General features: G+C 45.9%; 1 protein-coding gene across 3 annotated transcripts in view; it reads left to right on the top strand.

The window, feature by feature from the left end:
- The window catches only part of LOC128347083 (uncharacterized), a 52,158-nt gene extending 47,780 nt beyond the window's left edge, over positions 1-4,378 (top strand). For all 3 annotated transcript variants that reach the window (XM_053301167.1, XM_053301165.1, XM_053301168.1), the window contains 2 exons: positions 894-989; positions 4,090-4,378. In XM_053301167.1, the coding sequence (XP_053157142.1) occupies positions 894-989; positions 4,090-4,229 (236 nt within the window). In that variant the 3' untranslated portion in view covers positions 4,230-4,378. The remainder of the gene's footprint in view (positions 1-893; positions 990-4,089) is intronic.
- The last annotated feature ends 16,918 nt before the right edge of the window (positions 4,379-21,296 follow it).

The following is a 21,296-nucleotide window of genomic DNA, read 5'->3' as shown; positions in this document are numbered from 1 at the left end:
TGGCTGCCCTGGGGCTTTGGAACAAGCTCCCTGCTAACATAAGAGGATCTCCTTCTCTGTTTGTATTTAGGAGGACCCTGAAGACATACCTGTTTTCCCAGGCTTATAACAGAAATCTAAATTTTAATGTGCTTTTATTTATTGTGATTTTTTATTTATTCATTGAGCAAATTTATTGACCACTTGACTTCCTTAGACTCGAAGTGGTTTACATAAATTAAAACAACAAAGACAGGAGAAAAAACGGGGGAAAGGGGGGAGGAAGAAAGAAAAGGAAAAAAGAAAAAGACCCCCCCCACACACACACACACACAAAACACATTCACATGATAAAAACTAAAAGCCTGGGAAAGCCTGGTTGTCAGGAGCTTCTTAAAGGACAGAAGAGAGGAGGAATCACGAATCTCAGGAGGCAGAGTGTTCCAAAAGGAGGGGGCTGCAACAGAGAAGACCCTCCCACAAGCCCGGGCCCCATGTACCTCCCCTGGCCCCAAAACTCTGAGAAGGCCCACCTGAGACAACCTCACCGGGCATGTTGAAATTGGACAAGAGAGATGGTCCTGAATGTACACAGGCGCCAAATCCATTTTTATCTGTTTTGTGATTTTTAAACGTTTTATATTTTATATTATGTTTTAATTTGAACACCATGTAGAAATTTTAATATCAGGCAATATACTGTAGTAATTCATTCACTCACTCAATCAATCAATCAATCTGTGGATTGGGAAAGCCTCTGGTTTCCCCTTCCAGAAGGCTTCTTTGCTGCCAATATATGGAAAGGGATGGTGATGGGTGATCTTAGCCTAGAAAACACTGTGGCTCTTCTTAAGCCAGTGCTGCTCAAACTCTCAGTCTGTATGCTCTGTTGATGTTTTCTCTTTCTCTTTCAGCTAAAACACTGACTTGCTATTATGGTCATACTCCAGTCGAAGGTTCTGACAATGGCTTCTGTGTATCAGGCTCTTCGCCAGGATATAGAAATAATGGTATTATTTTGAAACCCGTTCATTCTCATAATTCACCAAGAGTTTTCATAATCACCAAGAATGTTTATAATCCATTCTAATCACCAAAAATTAATACAATAATTATCCAAGAATTCTACTTTCCAAAATTATGGGAGAGGACTGCATGCATAATCAAGATTCACAAATGTATCTAATTTCAAATGCTAAACGTTGCTGTTGCATTGCTGATTAGTTAAAAATCACAACAGTTTTTTATTTCCATCAGATTGGCCAGTGGTGGGAATCACCTATTCCCCACTGAAGTGCTTATTACTGGGCATGTAAGTCGGAGGGGTGGGATTGGTTATCAACACTGACAGGATAGTGTAGGCAGAGGATATGTAGCTATGCATGGTGTTAAGCTGGAGGCTCCTTTTAGGTAAAAGGGTGTTGTATGGAACAGCCTCTCAGAGGTTTGTGGCCACGGGGTGTTTGGGGAATAGACCTGCTTTGGGGACAGCTTGGCTCTTCCACCCAGAGTTTTGTGGCTTGGGGGTCACCGAGTCGGGTAGCTTCCCCTCAAGTCAGGGCACTGTGTGGCTGGGAGGAGACTATTGCTGCCTAACAGTGGCTGGCATCCCCCAAGCCTGGTAACTTCACCCAGCTGTGGATGAGCAGTCCTTGCAAGGACGCCGCCCTCTCCTCCGGGGGAGTAGTTTCCCACACTCTAGTTTTGTGTTACAATTTCTTGCTCTGATGTGGCAGGTCTCTGTTAATAATGTTAATCAAGTGTGGCTGTAGTTTATCCTACTCGTGCATGTTCTGTCTTTATTGGGGTAAGGGGCAATTCTTCAATTTAGTACAGTTGCAATTAGGCAACTTCAAGGTAGTGGTGAAGCTGAAACAAACCAAATCAAAAGCTACCATACCATATCCATGTTGCCTGAATTACACATCTGTTAAGTGTATGGCCCTTAACACCCAACTTATTCCAAGCATTTTGGAGCTTCAGTGAACATGGTAAAGCAACCTGTTAAGGTATTGCAGCCACACCCCAAGAAGACACGAGACTACAGTTTGTGGTGAAAAGGACTACAATTTTATTGAATTAACTCAAACACAACGAGAAACGGAAACTGGGATTGGATCTCCACCCACACAGTGTGGAAGCTAAAGGCATGCCACCTCAGTGTCAGCTTTACCTAATACCCATGGGTGGTGCACCTTGGCTCCAGGGAGCAGCCTTGCTCTAAAGCAGAAGCTGCCCATCTTAGCCAAACTAAGGACAGGTCCCTGCCCTTGGTGGCACTGTATCTGCCACAGCAGGGGTTAGCCTAGCTTAACACGCTGCACTGCCCACCAACCAGACAACACAGAGCAGCTAATCCCTTCTGTAGGTCCTCCAAAATAATCTTGATGGCCTGAGGCAAAATTTGGACCCCATCACCTCTGTATAATTCAGGAGAGGGGAGAAACAATATCAGTGTGTGCCAGACCACCCACCAACAAGGGACTGCACAAAATGGGTCAGGTCTGCTTTGATCTTTTTCCTAGCCTTTTCAATCCTACCCGGTTTGCTAGCCCCCCTCCACACCCTGCGTATAAGCAGGTCAGACCAAATCACAATCAAATTTGGAATTATAGGATTATACTACACCAATGTCAGCCCAGGCCTTGCGAATAAGGGATGTCCTTGATTGCTAACTAGATCATTCTCCCCCAAGAGAAACAAAAGGTTGTCCGGAGGTGGATTATCCTCCAAGAACTCCAGCAGGACTGACAAAAATTGGGAAAATAACATACCCCACCAACCGGTCCAGGAGATCGATGCCCACTCCCCAAGTCCTAGTTGTGTTCCAGGTTCAGCCCCACACACCTTCTTGTGGGCCCAGAAGACAATCGAGTGCCCAAGGATGAAGACCCTTCCCCGCTCCATCGGCAGTGGGAAAATAACATACCCCACCAATCTATCCAGGAGATTGATACCCACTCCCCAAGTCCTAGTTGTGTTCCAGGTTCAGCCCCACACACCTTCTTGCGGGACCAAGGATGAAGACCCTTGCCTGCTCCATCGGCAGCAATGGTCCTGAATGTAGAAGAATCAAACTAGTGACTGCACTCAAGAAACCTAGCACACATAGTGCTGGTAGCCGCTTGAATACCATCAGCCAAGCCTCTGAACGGCCGTTCTGAGATATCACAAAAGGGAGGCCATGAAGGCAGCACCTATCCGAAAAGAGTTCATTGATAGGTGAGCTGTGGATACCCACGCAGCCGACAGGGCTTTCTGCACAAAAACTGAAATGTCAAAACTGAAATTGGGAGAATGGCCATCCATGCTCATGAACGAACAGGCACCCCCTGGAAGACCCACACAGGGCCGCACACTGCTCCAAGGTCCCATGGGGCATAAAACAGGGTTATCAGATCTGTTCAAACAAATAACTTGTCCCTGACCCTTCTGTTCCATTTTAGAAAACCTTAAGTGTAGCACCCAGATTTGAACACACACAGATTTAAACACTAGATCCCCCCCAGTGCAGAACTCTGGAGGATGGACCACCCCTGTCCCTGGGGAATAACTCACCCGCCTGCTGAGAATGGACTGAGGGAGGAGAAAGCCGACACTATCTGTAGGCCAGAAGCCCCGCCCTCTCCCAGCCAAGAGCCAATGGGCTCACACCCCAGCCTCATGACTTTTATGCAGTGGGCTGGGTCAAAGAAACTGTGCCACCCATTCGGACAACGAGCGGCTGGATTTTAAAAAAAAATGTTTATATATATTGTTTATGTTATGTTCATTGTTTATATGATGCAGAAGGTGAAGCAGGGAACTTAAATAACTATTTCCAGTTTTTGTTGGAGTCCAGTTGATGAGTCAACCTTAACTTTTTTTCTTAAATGGAAGGCGTTTTTATCCCAGAATTGTTTAATGACATATAAAAAAACCTTGTCCAGTGCTGAGACCTGGCACAAATTAAGCTCTAATCACACATTTTTGGTCAACATTTACTCCTGATTTAAATTCTGAGGCATCATTTACTCCTGATTTAAGTTCTGTCTCTCTCGCCCGCCCACCAATTCACATCTTCCAATTAAAAGGATGTCTTGATGATGCTATTTTCTTTACCTTCTACAGACATAGTCGGATTTCGAAGAGAAGATTTTGAGAAATGTAACACAAAACTAAGATATGCTGGCGACAGATGGAGGTTTTCCTGCTGCACAACAGATAGATGTAATCCTCTTATAAAAGCTAAACGGTATTATAACATCTAAAACCTAAAATCTGCTAATGGCAAGTGAGCCCGGCCTGTTAGTAACCTCAAGGCCTAACTTCCTGGATGAAGCCTTTGGTAGATTTAGCCCAGCTGCTTATGTCTTGAGTTGATGTCAGGCTGCTGAAATAAATAAAGTTGGATTGATAAACAAGCATCCAAAAGCACAGTATATTTTTGATTTAATATGTTTGTATTACGGCAGCTGCCACAGCTTCATAGTTTCACGAGGAACCCATGTATGTCTTGGAGCATTTCCTTAAAATATCTTGTTTTATTGCTAAACACTATACTCATGCAAATGTTGAGGGAAGCCAAGAGTCCAAGGAATTGTGTCCCATATAAAGAGATAAACTTGGAATTGTACATAATGTTTTCGAGAATGGTATGGTGTCCCAAGCATACAGGCAATCACAGATGTATGGATGGCAAAACAAAAGCATCTAGTCACAGAAAGGAGCTCTCGGCAGTACGCCTTGGAAGCCCAAATAAGAGGGGCTTCTATGACTTTACCAGGATCTCCAGGCATGAAAAGGAAAGGCCCAGGGCCAGGTGAAGCTTAGGGAGGGAGGGAGGGAGGGAGGGAGGGATTGAAGACAGGTACACATGGGAGGCATAATTTGGAGAAAGCCCACATTGGAGGTAGTGGTGGTGGTAAGGATTGGAATAGGCTTTTGAGGCCTGACTCGGGCTTCCTGGAGATATTGGGAAGCCAGCAGGACCAGAGACCTGTGAGGCATGGGGCAAGGAAGCAAGGAGGCAAATAGCAAGTTCCTGAGTGCCCTGTGCACAGGGTGAAGCATCCACCTGGGTGGCAACCAGGGGTGGAGCTGTAACTGAGCTCATGGGCTTGAAGACCCTCTTTCCCCCACACCTCCAAAGCCACCTGGGGCTTTTACACACATGGTTCTTAGTTCACATCTCCTCCAGAATGGAGGGTGCGAGTCCGCATATCTGCTGGATTTACCCTGATGCCCCTACGAGCTATCAGGCACCAGTACACACACTGAGCTTTCTAGTATGCCTCACCACTTATCCTGCATTGTATGGAGGGGCCATTTCCAGTAATTCGGCTTTTTTCAAAACTCGCACTGATCACCATAGGAACATAGGCTTTACATACACAGATGTTTTTGGAGGATGCCTTAACAATGGAGACTACAGGTGCGATGTAACTTGAGCCCTTTGTGTCTGATTGGATTCCATGAGGCTGCATTTTTCTTCATCATAGAGAGAAAGCAATGATTTCTACTTTAAACTTCTATAGCCTCTTAAATGGTCTGGGGTTGGGAACATGAGGTGATGAAGGCAGTCACAAAGGCAAGTTCATTATAAAAATCAGCAAGGATTTGGGTGAGATTCGGCAGGTTCAGGTTAATGCTTGGCAACTTGTCTCACCAGTCTTCCATATCTAACTGTCAAACTTAACAAAAAGGTTTCTCAACTCTTCCTCTTGAATGTGATTGGCTGGAGAAAAAACCTGGAGCAAACTGTGGGAACGCACAAAGGAAAAAGATCTGTAGGGATTGTGGAAAGGAACTGACGCTATGTTCACGGTCCATTTAATTCCCCAAATTAAACATTTTCAGATACCCCACGGCATGAAGCCATGTCTGGATAGCTTCCTGGCTCACTTTTATGGCCACTGCCTTGCCTCCCCTCCATTGCCCAGTGGTGTAGGTGGGAGTATTTCATTTAACTGGTGGCTGTCCCATGCCCCACTGCTCAGTTGATCTCCGTGCATGCGCAGAGGCCATTTGAGGGGTTAGTATGGCAGTGTGCTTCTTGATAAAGGCCTCTATCTGGTTTCTTAGGCTGAGGCAGTAGCCAGAGGTAACTTTTATCGGCTTCAGCTGAATCACCACTCTTGCAAATAGTGGATTTAAGCCCAGCCTTTGTTTCAGAGCAAGCCCACATGGAGGAAAAAAATGCTGATTCATTCCCACCACATTTACTCAACAAAGGGTGTTCCTTTAAACTTAAACTGGTAGAAAATACGTTGCAACCACACCCTAATTACAGAGCTTTCCCATCCCTGGATTTGGGTGATTGTCCAGGGAGACTCTCATTCTCTTGACCAAATGGAAAAATACAGAAAACCTTCCACATGCAGCCTACACGTGAAGAGCAACATGGTAGTGTGAGTTGCTGAGCAATCCACATTGAGGAATGTTTGCACCAGGCTGTTGGCCATGAGGCAGCCAGACTTCGTGGCTGGTGCTCACGAAGCCTGCTCCCCATCTTCTCTCATCTCCCTCTGGGCCCCTTCTGAGAACAAAGACCCGCTTCACTTCCTGCCACCAGACCTTCTAGTTCCCAGTCACCATGTGCTGAGTGGCTGATCCCCAGAGGTCACTTCCTGTCAGTCAGGAAAGGGTTCAATCTTTACAGGAAAGGAAAGGCTGTTACTGCCTGATCATTACAACCAACTATGGTCATTTTTGGAGGACAATGACCTAACAACAGTGGTGCATTTGCTGGTAGCCTCCAGACTTCTCTACTGCAATGCACTCTATGTGGCGCTGCCTTTGTATGTAGTCCAGAAACTGCAATTGATAACAAAACGCAGCAGCCTGGTTCTGCATTTTACTCCTATTTCAAAAGCATTATACTGGCTGCCAATACATTTCTGGGCAAAATATAAATTGCTGGTGATTACCTATAAAGCTGTAAACAGTTTTGGATCAGGCCACATGAGGGGACCAGAAGGTTCTGGGGTGTTTTCTGCACTGCTATTCCTGGGTTTGCTCATGTTAATCATTAGAATAAGTCAACACAGATATGCAGCATGATGTGGGTGCATCCACCATATCTTTTGAAAGCCTATTGCAATTACTAGTATTTATTTATTTATTTATTTAATAAATACATTTCTGTACCGCCCAAAATTCAAGTTCTCTGGGTGGTTTACAAAACAATAAAAACAGCCCATAAAAAATTAAAACATTTCAACAATTAAAATTAAAGGTTAAAACTATTAAAGCACAATGAAAACAGTATATAATTAAAAGCCTGTGTGAACAAATGCATCCTGACTGCCTTTTTAAAAGCTTTAAAACTTTACTTTAAGAAGTGTGTTCCAAAGCAGGAAGTGTGTTCCAAAGCCTCAGGGCAGCAATGGAGAAGGCCCGTCCCTGGGTAGCCACCAGACGAGCCAGTGGCAACTGCAGACAAACCTCTCCAGATGATCTCAGTGGTCAGTGTGGTTCATAGCGACGAGGTCGTTCTCTTAAATACCTAGAGCTCAAGCTGTTTAGGGCTTTATAGGTTTTAGCCCAAACCTTGTACTCTGCCCGGAAACTTACCAGCAGCCAGTGTAGTTGTTTTAAGATAGGAGTGATATGGTCTCTCCGAGATGACCCAGAAAACAATCTTGCAGCTGCATTCTGGACTAACTACAGTTTCGGACTACGTACAAAGGCAACCCCACATAAAGTGCACTGCAGTAGTCAAATCTGGAGGTGACCAGAAGATGTACTACTGTTCTGAGGTCATTTATCTCAAGAAACGGACGCAGCTGGCGTATCAGCTAGAGCTGATAAAAGGCACCTGTGGCCATTGCCTCAACCTGGGACACCAGGGAGAGTTTTGTGTCCAGAATCACCCCCATACTGCGTACCTGTTCCTTCTGGGGAAGTGTGACCCCATCCAGAACAGGAAGATCAAAATCATCTCCCAAGTTCTTACCCCACACAATAAGTACCTCCATCTTATCTTGTTTCAGTCTCAGCTTGTTACCTCTTATCTAGCCCATCACTGCCTCCAGGCAGGCATTTAGGGAGGTTATGCCTTCTCCTGATGATGTTGACATGGAGAAATAAATTTGGGTGTCATCAGCATACTGATAGCACCCTACACCAAATCGCCTGATGATCTCTCCCAGATGTTTCATGTAGATGTTAAACAACATCAGAGACAATATGGAGCCCTGAGGGACACCATACCAAAGTTCAGTTTTTGAAAAACAACAGTCCCGGACAGACACCATCTGGAATCTGCCCCAGAGGTAAGAGTGGAACCACCGCAAAGCAGTGCCTCCCACCCTCAACCCCCTCAGACGCTCCAGAAGGATACTATGGTCGATAGTATCGAAAACCGCCGAGAGGTCCAAAATGACCAACAGAGTTTGAGACAGGCCTATAATTGCTAAACTCTGAGGAATCCAAAGCAGGCTTCTTCAGAAGTGGTCTAATAATTGCTTCCTTAAGACAAGGAGGCATCCTGCGCTCCCTCAGAGAAGCATTTATGGTCTCTACCAGGCCTTTTACAACAACCTCCCTGCCTTATAATATTAGCCACGTCAGGCAAGGGTCAAGAGAACAGGTGGTAGGCCGCATCACTCCAAGCAGCTTCTCCACATCCTCACGAGTCACAAACTGAAACTGATCCAGCCGAACCACATAAGAGGAGTCGTTGGACACCTCTGAATCAGACACTGCAGTAATTGTGGGGTCTAAATCTAAGTTTGCCTGAATACGAGAGATGTTATCCACAAGGAAATCATTAAACACATCACAGGAGGTAATAGATGGTTCCAAGATGGTTCCGTTCTCTTACTTTGCACTTTCCAACAGTTCAATGACTCTACAGCACTTGCTTCCTGTTTGTGCTCCAAATCCCACCCACCTCCATGCCAGGCATCTTTTAAAATCAGTTTTACTTGGCTGCTCATTGGTTTGGAGTGATCTGAGAGCCAGGTTTTGCAAGCACAAGGAGAAGGAAAGCGGGGAAAGTGATTTCAGCAAACCAAGGGGCAGGGAGGGAAATGAGATCTTTAATGTGTTTATATGAGTGAGTTGAATTCAACAACAGAATGGGCTGGATTGGAAGAGAGACCTGTGTTGTCTTTATGGAAGGGAGGGAGTGTGTGTGTGAGAGGGAGATACAGAGACAGAAGGAAGGACTGGTCTTCTTACTGGTCTGGAATGATCTGCAAGTGGGGTGGGCGAGAACCGAGGACCAATCACTCAGAAGAAATACTCCTTGAAAAGGCTTATTTTCCAGTAGAGTGACTCTGTTCAGACATTGCACATGGTGTAGGTACATGTACATGTTTTTGTGTGAATGATGGGTATGACCACATTTAAAAAGTGAACCTTGGTGTACGCCCCCTCAAATCTAAGACAGGAAATGGAATATTGTCACTGTGGATGCCTTGGGTGGTGAGCATGGTCTCATCCTGTTAGGGCCCTTGGGTCTGGCCTCAGAGTACAGGGGAGGAAGGGTTAAAATCACCCTTCTTCTCTGCCTTGCGGATTTATCCCCCTTGTGACTAACCCCTCCCTGGAGACACAGAAAAGATCTGGATCTCTGTTGCCCTCATTGTCAGCCCAACCTTGTTTAAATATAGATTCGCAGGCTGGACATACTGCAGCTGCTCCTCCCTTCCACTCACCTGGGCCTTTCTTTTATTTATTTATTTAACCTATTTTTTAGGGATGTGTGAATCAATTTGGGTACAAATCGATTTGTACCCAAATCTAGCTGATTCTGATGATTTGGAGACAAAACAAATCACCCCTGTGGTCCATTGGCTAGATTCTGGTCCAAATCGAATCACGTCAGATTAGATTCAAATAGATTCAAGATTTTGATCCCTCCCATTAATTCCCCCAGATTCCCAGCTTTCATTTTTTTAAAAAAGGTAAGCTCTAGCCCTTGTAGAAGTAGTGTTATGGACCAAAATGTGTTGTCACTGTTTTTCAAGTGTTTGGATTCTTTGGTGTATAATAACTTTCCCTCAATGAATCTCTATGAGGATTCATTACACACCTTCATTTCTTCTATTCATTTTGATTGTATCTTTGACAGTGCCAACTGTCAAGTGCCATGTGCCAACTACACCCCCCTCCCACCCACAGGCATATGGGGCAATGCCTACAGGCAGTGGAGGCAGGGTGGGATGCCACCACCCATGCCATCATCACACAGGCACCATCTGAGGCAATTGCCTTACTTTGCCTCATAGATAAGCTGCCCCTGTGAGCTGAATTACAGTTTGAGGTAAAAGCTTTAAAGTTCTTCAAGGCCTGGGCAAATGGAAAGGTTTTTAACTGGCACCACAATCTGTACATTCTGGAGATGGGGCATCACAAGCAAAATGACCACCATCCACCTCATGGCAGAAGGCAGGAGCAGAACATCTATTATTAGGGCTGTGCATGTAGAAGAAATTAGAATTCCATTTTGGAATCCCCACCCCACAAAATGAGGGATCAGCTGTTCACAGGGTAGCAGCCCCAGGTAGTGTGGTGGGATTGGAGGTTCTTTAAAATCCATCCCAGCACTGGTGTGGAGATAGCTGGGTGGCCTCTATGAAGAGCATCAGGGGCCAGGCACAGATTGACACAGGAGAGGCAGGGTATGTGTGTGGGGCAGCTGGGGAGTGCAGGGATGTCTGGGGGATGTAGTTCCTCCCAGAGGACAGCTTCTCCCCTCCTGGGAGGGGAGCTCTGGGAGGAAACACATCCAACAGGTATGATATCCCTATGCTTCTCAGCCACCCCAGGGATTTTCCTTGCCTCCCCTGTGTCATTCCCCACCTGCTCCCTGGATTCTCTCAAGATTTGTTGTAGCCACCCAGTGTTCCCTGGACCAGTGCTGCACCAGTGCTTTGAAAGGACCCTCAAATGCACCACCACCACCCCCTACCTGGGGCAGTTGCCCTGCAAATGGTTGCCTTCGTGTGGTGAAGGGTGGGAATCCCAAAATGTAAATCCAATTTCTCTGATGTGCACAGCTGTATCTATTATCATGGTTGTCCAGGTTCCAATGGGGGGAGGTGGAAAACAGGACTCTGAATTAGTCTCAAAACAAATCAAATCAGTATTATTTCATTCATTCATTTGTTCATTCATTCAATTTATATACCACCCTTCCTAAAGTAGCTCATTAAAAAAAAACACATAATAAAACAATTAAAAACAAAGAACATTTAAACCAGATTAAAATTAAAATTAAAACTAGATATCATTAAAAGCCAGGCTAAAAAGTTAGGTCTTAAAGGCTCTCTTGAAATGTGTTTAGCTCCACCTGTCTGTAGTTTGCTAAGGGTCAGGCAGTGGCCTTTAGCTCAGCCCTCTTGACCTTCAACTGAATTTCTTATTTTATGGATTGATTGATTGATTGATTGATTTTATTTTATTTATATACGGCCTTTCCAAAAATGCCTCAGGGCGGTTTCCATCAAAGGTTTGTTAGGCATTGACCTGAGAACACCTGCATGCAAAGGATGTGCAGTGCCAGTTGTGATAGGGTATTTGTCTAATTCTGAAGGTTGCCTCTGAATAGCAGCTGCAGGGAATAAACAAGAGGAGAGAGGACATACCTTCACCTCGTGAACTTCTCAGAGGCATCTGGTAGGCCAGTGTGGGAAGCAGGATGCTGGACTAGAAAGACCTTGGGCCTGATCCAGGGGGCTGTTCTTAATTCCCATCACTTTTGCACCCCTTTTCATAAGGAAATGCATCATTCAGCTTCTCTACTGAGAAAATGACAAGAGGCTGTCGGTTTCTGTTCTTCTTGAAGAAAACTATGCTGGATCCCTCAAAGTTAGCTAATTAGTTTCTAATCTTCCATGGTTGGGCAGGTGGTGGCCTCTCAGCTCCAGGCAGTTTTGGATGATGCAGATTATCTAGACCCATTTCAAACTGGCTTTTCTGTGGACTATGGGGTCGAGACTGCCTTAGTTGGCCTGATGGATCATCTCCAACTGTCTATCAACAGAGGGACTGTGACTCTGCTGGTCCTTTTGGATCTCTCTGCAGCTTTCGATACCATCAACCATTTTATCTTTCTGGACCGCCTGTGGGAGGTGGGATTGGGTGGCACTGTCTTACAGTGGTTCCGCTCCTATTTCTCTGGCAGATTCCAGATGGTGTTGATGTGTTTAGAAAACCAAAGAAACTCCATGTTTGCCCAGAAAACCTCATCTTAACTTAAAGTAACCCCAGCCCAGCTCATCACTGCTTCTCGTGATTGACGTCATTATCTCTCTCCAGCTAAATTGTATCTATGAAACATGCTGAGACAGCCAAGCTTCCCACTGTAAGAAAACAGGATATAACCAAATAAGGAGTAATCATCCGATGAACAATGAATCATTCGCATGCATACTAGATACTTAGACCACCCTTTTATTGCCACATATACTGTGTCTAGGGTGTCAGCATCATTCAGATTGTTTGTATAAATGTAAGATGCACCTGTAACCAAACTGTAATCGGTTTGAGAGCGTTAGCCTATTGCTTCCCTATTGCTGACTGCAGAGCAATAAACCTCAATTAATAATTCCCAATCCTTGTGTCTGACTGATTGGCTAAGCGGACCCAGGAACGAGCCCCGTCCACATCAGTGTCACTTGGAGACTGTTGTTCCGCTAAGCGAGAACTGAAGTGTGGAGTCCCACAAGGCTCCATACTGTCTCCAATGCTTTTTAACATCTACATGAACTCTGGGAGAGATCATTAGGAGGTTTGGTGCTGGGTGTTACGAAATTGCTGATGACACCCAGATTTACTTTTCCATGCTGACCTCATCAGCAAAGGGCATATTTTCACTAAATGCCTGCTTGGAAGTAGTAATGGGCTGGATGAGGGATAACAAACTGAAGTTGAATCCAAATAAGATGAAGGTACTGACTGTGAGGAGACATGACCCAAGAGATGGTTTAGATCTGCCTGTTCTGAATGGGGTTACACTCCCCCTGAAAGATCAGGTACGTAGTGATGAAGGAAAACTTTATTTGGGTCTGGTTTGGGCCTAGTCAGGAATCTAGGCAAAGCCTGTAAGTTTGGATTTCAGTACTGCTAAAGGGTTGCTAGGGTAACAGAATGTATCTGAATACTGTTTGGAGGAAATTGAAGGAGAAGGGATAACATATAGACTGGACTGTTAAGAACTGCTGGGAAATGGTGATTGGTGTATACTCTCAGTATAGTCTGATGTTTGATCTTTAATATAATTGGATAACTGGTTATGTTGTGTGCCCCTGATTGGGTGGAACTTTACAATCCTCACTTTCCATAATGTTGTAACTTTATTCTATTATGATTGGTTCAGACAAGTGTGCTGTAAGCCCTTAACTGGCGGGCCTATGTTTGCAATGAGATCTGCAAATGTATAAAGCACTTTTGCCAAGTCTACTGGTTGTGCAGGCACCTGGCATGTCATGATAATAAATCTTGAACCTGATGGATAGTGTGGCCTCCACTCATTAAAACAAACTCCTGGAGATTTATCCAACAGTAGCTTGGGAGTGTTCCTGGACCCAAAGCTCTCCCTGGTTTCTCAGGTGGAGGCGGTGGCCAGGAGCGCTTTTTATCAGCTTCGGTTGATACGTCAGCTATGTCCATTTCTAGAGGTAAATGAGCTTTAAACCGTGGTAAATATGTTGGAAATCTCCAGGCTTGACTACTGTAATGTGCTGTATGTGGAGCTGCCTTTGTACATAGTCCGGAAACTACAATTGGTACAGAATGCAGCAGCCAGATACGTCTCTGGGGCAAAAGGAAGGGACCACATAAAATAACACCAATTCTAAAAGAACTGCACTGGGTGCCAATATGTTTCTGAGTGAAATACAAAGTGCTTGTTATTACCTTAAAAACCCTTAATGGCATGGGTCCAAGCTATTTGAGACAGCGCCTCTTTTGTCACAATCCCTGCTGCCTGTTACGAACTTCAGGAGAGGTCCAGTTACGGTTGCCACTGGCAAGTTTGGTTACCACCCAGGACCGGGCATTCTCTGTGGCTGCCCTAGGGCTTTGGAATAAGCTTCCTGCATCTCCTTCTCTGTTTGTTCTCAGGAAGAACCACAATACCCTCCTGTTCTCTCTTTTAATTAGAATTAATTTTAATAATTTTAATAATTTTAAGAAACTTGTTCTATTCTAATTGTTTTAATTGTCATGTATTTTAATTTGTGACTTCTAAATATTTTAAATTTTGTACACCGCCTAGAGATTTACATATCAGGTGGTATAAAAATATGATAAATAAATAAATAATATAATATAATTCAGAGCATTTGCATTCCCCTGTCATGCACTTCTGTACAGGTTGTGTGAATACAATTGGGCTCACACCAAGGATCCTCCATGCCTGGGGAAATAGAAAGGTCTTCAACTGGCACCAAAAAGAAATAGGATGGTGCCTGGTAAAGATGCACCCTGTTGTGTTCATATTGGAGATGAGGCATCACAATCCAAAAAGCCACCAGTCCCTCATAGGGGACATAGGAAGCTGCCTTATACCGAGTCAGACCATTGGTCTCTCAAGCTCAGTATTGTCTACACAGCCTGGCAATGCCATCTCCAGCTTTACAGGCAGGAGTATTTTACAGTCCTATCTAGAGTTGTAAGGGACAGAACCTGGGACCTTATGCATGCATGCAAGCAGATGCTCAGCTGAGAGTGGCCACACTGTGGGAATAAGGAGAATATGTTACAGTGTTCAGCCATGTAGCCTCCCATGCCAATGAAAATCAGGGTGGACCCTGCTTAGCAAAGGGGACAATTCATGCTTATTGCAAGACCAGCTTTCCTTCTCATCCCAGAAAGTGGAAGCAGAATTTGGTGGAAGCTCATAATCATCAGGCAGGTTCTGATGGGAGATGGTTAAAACAAACCACTGCAAACAAATCAAACTACTACGGTCCCTTGCTAGGTCCCAAACTGATATGTTCCCATTATAATTATTTCCTGTCCTTTGGGCTGCAGTTCTCCAAGATATCAGACACAAGTCTTCAGCTCAGCCCTCCTGACTGAGATCCCTTCCGCTAACAATGTCAGAGATTGAACCTGAGACTACTACATGCAAAGGAGGTGACCACCCAGTCGAGATATTTACATTTACATTTTTACATTTTAAATCCCGCTCTTCCTCCAAGGAGCCCAGAGCGGTGTACTACATACTTGAGTTTCTCCTCACAACAACCCTGTGAATTAGGTTAGGCTGAGAGAGAAGTGACTGGCCCACAGTCACCCAGCAAGTCTCATGGCTGAATGGGGATTTGAACTCGGGTCTCCCCAGTCCTAGTCCAGCACTCTAACCACTACACTACGCTGGCTCTACACTGAGATACAGTCTTCATCGAATTCTGCCCTTCCTTCCTTTCTCCCTTCACTTTTGTCCTGCCCCTTTTCATAAGGAAACGTATCATCAGCTTATCCACTGAGAAAATGACAAGAAGCTTTGGGTTTCAGCTCTGTGATCTGGAGCATTTTCACTCCCACCTCATGTGCTTCTGTACAGATGCATGTGTTCTTTTAGTATGAACAGCTCACCTTGTGCAATATACATGCTGCCAAAACCAGGCACACTGTCCCTTATGTAACCATGAAGAACATTTCAAACTGTCCCAAAAGATCCAATCCATAAAGAGATGGAGAAATCTCGATTTATCAGAAGAGGGCTTGTTTCCCAGTGGCTTAGTGGAAGGCAAGTCACACATTATGTAATTGTTCACATACTCATCAGAACAGGTCCTTGGTGCACAGAGTGGCAGCAACATATGGATTTAGGAAGCTGCCTTTCAGTAAGTTCAGCCATTGGTCTCTCTAGTTCCATACTGTCAACAGTGATGTGCAGCAGCTCTCCTGGGTTTCCAGTGGGGGTCTTTCCCAGCCCTACCTAGAGATCTCTGAAGTCTGAAGTAATGACAGATTAAAATTTCTGTCTTAAATTTGTTAAGAGTTTTCATTGTATGTTTTGTGGCTATATGGAGTTATATAGTTGTCCTTGTTCCAGGGATTGAATGTGGAATTTTTGCATACAGAGTATGTGATCTCCTGCTAAGCGACAGCCTGCCCTTCAGTGGCATAGGGAGGGCATAGACAACCCGTGTTCCGGCCACTCACCCCCAACCTGGCAATGGCAATAGCAGCAGTTCTCCCTACATGAACTCTTATTCATTCATTCATTCATTCATTCAAAATATTTCTATACCTCCCAAAACTTTCGTCCCTGGGCAGTTTACAATTAAACTCATTTAAAACATTAAATCAATTAACAATTAAAATCATTTAAAAGATTGAAAACATTTAAAAACCGGTATTAAAATTACTTAAAACTATAAATCTAATTGAAAGCCTGGGTGAATAAATGTGTCTTCAGTGTCTTTTTAAAAATTGCCAGAGATGGGGAGGCTCTTATTTCAACAGGGAGCGCATTCCAAAGTCCAGGGGCTGCAACAGAGAAGGCCCGTTCTTGGGTAGCTGCCAGATGATTTGGCAGCAGCCGCAGGCGAACCTCACCAGATGATCTTAGCAGCCGATGGGGCGCATGGCGAAGAAGACGTTCCCTTAAATACCCAGGGCCTAAGCTGCTTTTGGCCTTATAGGTACCCAGTGCAATCCCTTCAGCACAGGAGTAATATTGTCTATCCCATCTTAGCTGCTTCCCTGATGAAGGGACATGACAGGGCAGGCAGCCCTGCCCCCTCCGCTCCACTAGCCGCCATGCTGAGCAGCAGGGACTGGACAGACTACCCCGGGCTCCTTCATCAGGGAGGCCACCACCACGCGCAGCGGGAGAGAATGGGTGTCGTGCTCACTGCAACAGGCACTCGGCAGTGCCCCCTCCCCCATGCAGCATCCCCCTTCCCTGCATGGTGCCCCTTCTTTCCGGTTGTGCGTGGCAGCAGCTTCCCTGATGAAGCAAGCTGGTGTAAGCAGCCTTCCTCCCACTTCTCAGCATGGTGGCCAGCTGAGCAATGGAGGCAGGGCAGCCTACCCCATTCTTCTATGTCAGCGAGGCCACCACACACACACACACACACACACACTCCGCAAGAGACAGTGTGCCTCATGGGGGATTGGAGCGCCACTGGGTGTGTTGCAGAGCATGCGGTGGCCCCAGAAAGGACTGGTGGCAGCTCTGTGTGCACAATTAGTCCGCCACCCCAGCTCCCCTTTGAAAACATTTCTGACCCTACCATGCCCCCAGTATAATGACAGGCGCATTTAATTATGTGATACATTTCCATTCAGAAGAGTGAAGCATAAAGGGAGGAGGAGAGCACTAGAATTGACTTTGTATGCAGTCACTGTAGCTGTTATACCAGAGGCACATTTGGGTGCAATTTTTTTTAAAGCTATAAATTCTTCATTTATTTTACACCATACTACAGCAGCAAAATACAAATAGACAATAAGGAAGTTAAGTAACTCTGAAGAATATAATGTTACAATTTGTTACACCTCTAGCAAGCACCGAAAATAAATAAACAAATAAATAAATAAATAAATAAATAAATAAATAAATTCCCAAGATGTCCAGATCCATTAAAGTGATAGGCAAACGAACCTCTTCTGACCATGCCCACAGACATCATCAATTAAATGAAATTGTGTTTATACTGAGGAATAATTTTTGTAGAGTAATAAACTACTATAAAACAATTAATGTGAAATCTACTTCAAACCTTGGTTTCATATCCCAGCTTGTTTCAAGTAAGTGGGTTAGAATAAACCAAGACTGGTCATTTCAAGACATCAAAACAGATCTTGGTTTCCCCCCTAGCTTCAGCTGGAAGTAGAATTCTTCTGACTCGCACACAGGCAAAGGAAGGGGGAGCTGACATTCCTGAGGCTGGGAGATGGCACATGGAACCGACATTTAACCACAATTCCACCTGTTGTCTGAACCAGCCCATCATATATTTGGCCTATTTTGTGTAAGTATATGTTTTAGGAAATACCTTTAGTAAATATTTATAGACATTTCATCAAACATATAAAGCATCAATCCTATACCATAAAATGCTTGGGCGTGCGGCCGTGCTGCCCGTGTCTTTTTGGGCTGTTCTGAGCATGCGCGGAGCGCATGCTCAGAACGGCCCAAAAAGACACGGCCGCCCAGACACGGCCGGCCATCTTCTTTTAAATATTGCGAGGGACGACTAAAAGGCCTAAAATGCCCCATTAAAATGCCCCGGCGGCTGTCGCCGCCAACCGTCCGCCCCCCTCTCCAAGCTTTAAACCCCCACCCCCACGTTTAAGGACCAAAACAGCCCTTGAAAATGCCCCCGAATGCCCACGTGGCTATCGCCGCCAACCGCCCGCCTGCCCTCCCAGCTGCCAAAACCTGCTTACCAACACAACTCTCCTCCCCGGGAGCACGTCCTAAAATCGCTTGCATGACCAACGTAGAGAAGGAGAGAGGAGCTCGTGTGCAGAGCAGCTCCCTCCTTAAAGCCTCTTCCTGCACTGCCGCTTTGGCCGAAAAGGACGCCTATTGCGTCCTTTTCGGCCAAAGCGGCAGTGCAGGAAGAGGCTTTAAGGAGTGAGGAGCTCTGCACGAGCGCTCCTCTCTCCTTCTCTACATTGGTCATGCAAGCGATTTTAGGACGTGCTCCCGGGGAGGAGAGGTCTGGGCAGCTGGGAGGGCTGGCAGTAGTTCGGCAGCGGGAGCCCCGGGGGAATGCTCATGGGCCGTTTTGGCCCTAAAACGTGGGAGTGTGGGTTTTTGCTTGGAGGGGGGGTGGCTGGTTGGCGGCGGCAGCCGCGGGGGCATTTTAATGGGGCATTTTAGCCCTTTTAGTCATTCTTGATAATATTTAAAAGAAAATGGCCGTCCGTGTCAGGGGGTGGTGGAAAGGAGGACTTGGGAGGGCGGGCTGCCATAACACACAGTTGCACAAGCACAAACAAAAGTACACAGTAAGCCCAGCTCATGGAGTGGAGTGCAGCCGCCATTTCGTCACCCTTTCCCCGGCCAACCAATCACATATTGCGAAATTCCCCCCCACCCCTTCCAACTAAGGGCGGGAAAACAGCCTGCAGAAATAATGGCCGCACGCAGCAGCCGAGTTCACTAACGGTCTCCACTTCACCGTTAGAGGAGATTATTCCGAGAGCAAAACAGGACGCTTATTTCTGGCTCTTCATTGCCAAAATTAGCTCATAACATCCAGGAGTGGCTTTCTATTAGTGATTTACAACCAAATACTGCCAGGAGTCTAAACTCCCTGAAGGGAGTCAGCACACCAACCGGCAGGGAAGCCCTCAGAACCAGAGAAAGTGCTTCTCCACTCACAGTGGAGCAAACTTTGATCTTTTATTTAGCAAGCTTAACAGAGCACAGCACGTTGATGATGACTGTCACCACATTGTCAAAATTTACTAACGAGAACCATGATATCAGGCTGCAGTCACAACTCCCTGAGGGGAGACAGCACACCAGCCGACAGGGGAGCCCTCACAAGCAGAGAGAGTTCCTTTCCACTCACAGTTCCTTTTCCACTCACAGTGGTGTATAAATAAATACTATGAGGGCAGAGGGGGGAGAAATACACAAAATTACTTAAACCAAAAATAAAAATAAAAATTCATGAATATGTTAGAACAACGCAAGGGAGAAGAAATAGCAAAACACAAAAAAGGGGGGGGGGATACAGGAAAACAGTAAAGAGAGTAAGAGACAGAGAGATAAAGAAACAGACAGAAAGATTAAACCAAAAAAAGGAAAAATAAATAAAGGGAGGGTAAAAGCTAGCGCCCGTTATTATAACGGGCTTAAACATACTAGTAACCAGATAAAAGACATGAAACAACAGGGAGAAGATATTAAATATCACATTAATGTTAAGCACCTGGCATAAATCCAAAACCATCACTTCTGATCGGGGGGCTGGTCAGTAAGGGAAGGGGGAGTTGTGTCCCCCTCCCTGCAAGCAAACAAATGTGCTTGTTAAGAAGCTAAATCAGAAGAAAGAGAGAGTACACCATTTTCTCTGAAGAGAAAAGAGCTTGCTTCAGCCCCTTCTCCCTGCCCCTGTAGCCTCCTCTCTTTCATGACTGGCCGGAATAGGTGCCAGTTAGAGATGTGCCTGGGCCACGCAGAGGCCAAGTGCGCAGGCGCGCGGGCTCCATAATGGTCACCACGCCGCCAGGTGAAGGCCAGAAACCGGTTGAAGAGTGGCCGAACCAGCCGAGCGGGGCATGAGGAAGGCCGGCGGTGGGAGGGGGGACCTCGGCAGACACCTCACCCCCCCAACACCTTCAGGAACTCCCCCAAGGGGAGTAAAGGTAAAATAAATTAAAAAATGAGGGAAAAGGTCCATGACCCCCCCCCCTCCGAACTGAACCAAGCCGGGGAGGGTTTCAAGGGGGTGCCGGATCGAACTGGCTTACAGCCAGTCCTGCCTAGAACCAAACTGGGCCAGCAGGTTCCGTATACATCCCTAGTGCCAGTCAAGCTATCCTGATTGTTTGGGGGTTCCCCTAAGCATCACCCTTTTCACCTGTCAAAAGGGCTGGGATAGTAAAATAAGATTCACATGCTGTTTGACACAGCCTCTCTATGATTTTGCTTTTCCTTGGGGGGTTGGCAAGCAGGCCATGTTTAGGGTACATCCTAAACAATAAAAAGACAGGATAGCTTGATTGGCACCTTTTCTGGCCAATCATGGAAGACAGGAGGTTGCCGCAAGAGGAAGGAAGAAGGTGCAGAGCGGGACCACCGGCAGCCTGTGTGCAGCCATGGCGGTGGCCCCACTGACCCTGCCCCCCACGTCTGACATCAGACGTGGGGCTAGCCATGCCCCCACATCTAACATCAGACGCGGGGGGTGTAGTCTGGCTCCCGAACTGAGCCTTGAGGCTCCATTTGGGAGTTGGAGTTTAACTCCCAAAGGGGCCGTGCGGCCCCCGCTCAGGACCTAAACTAGCACCCACACATCTGACGTCAGATGCGGGGGGCATGTCAGGACTGCGGGACATGGTTCCTGATAGGACGTGGCCCGGGTTCTTTGAACCCATTGGGCCAATGGTGGCTCCGCCCCTGGAAGGAAGGGTTGAAGCAAGCTCCCTTCTTCTTAGAAAAAAATGGCTTTTTATAGTTTCTCTGATTAAGTTGTAAGTATTCTTTCTTAGCAAGTGCATTTGGTTGCTCCTCTCCTGAACTTACTGAGGAGCTTCACACGACAAGTGCAAAGCGCCTGACAGGATTCTGCGGGGAGAGAGGGCCGGTAAGGTATATGCTTACATATACACAGGCCTCCTAAATTCCCTCTTCTTTCTTATTTTCACCACACTTTCCCCACTCCCTTTCCATGAAACTGCTGAAG

Source organism: Hemicordylus capensis, chromosome 2 (genome assembly GCF_027244095.1).
Source record: "Hemicordylus capensis ecotype Gifberg chromosome 2, rHemCap1.1.pri, whole genome shotgun sequence".
NCBI lineage: Eukaryota > Metazoa > Chordata > Lepidosauria > Squamata > Cordylidae > Hemicordylus > Hemicordylus capensis.
The sequence above is the reverse complement of the archived record's forward strand: the minus strand, read 5'-3'. Positions and strand labels throughout refer to the sequence as shown.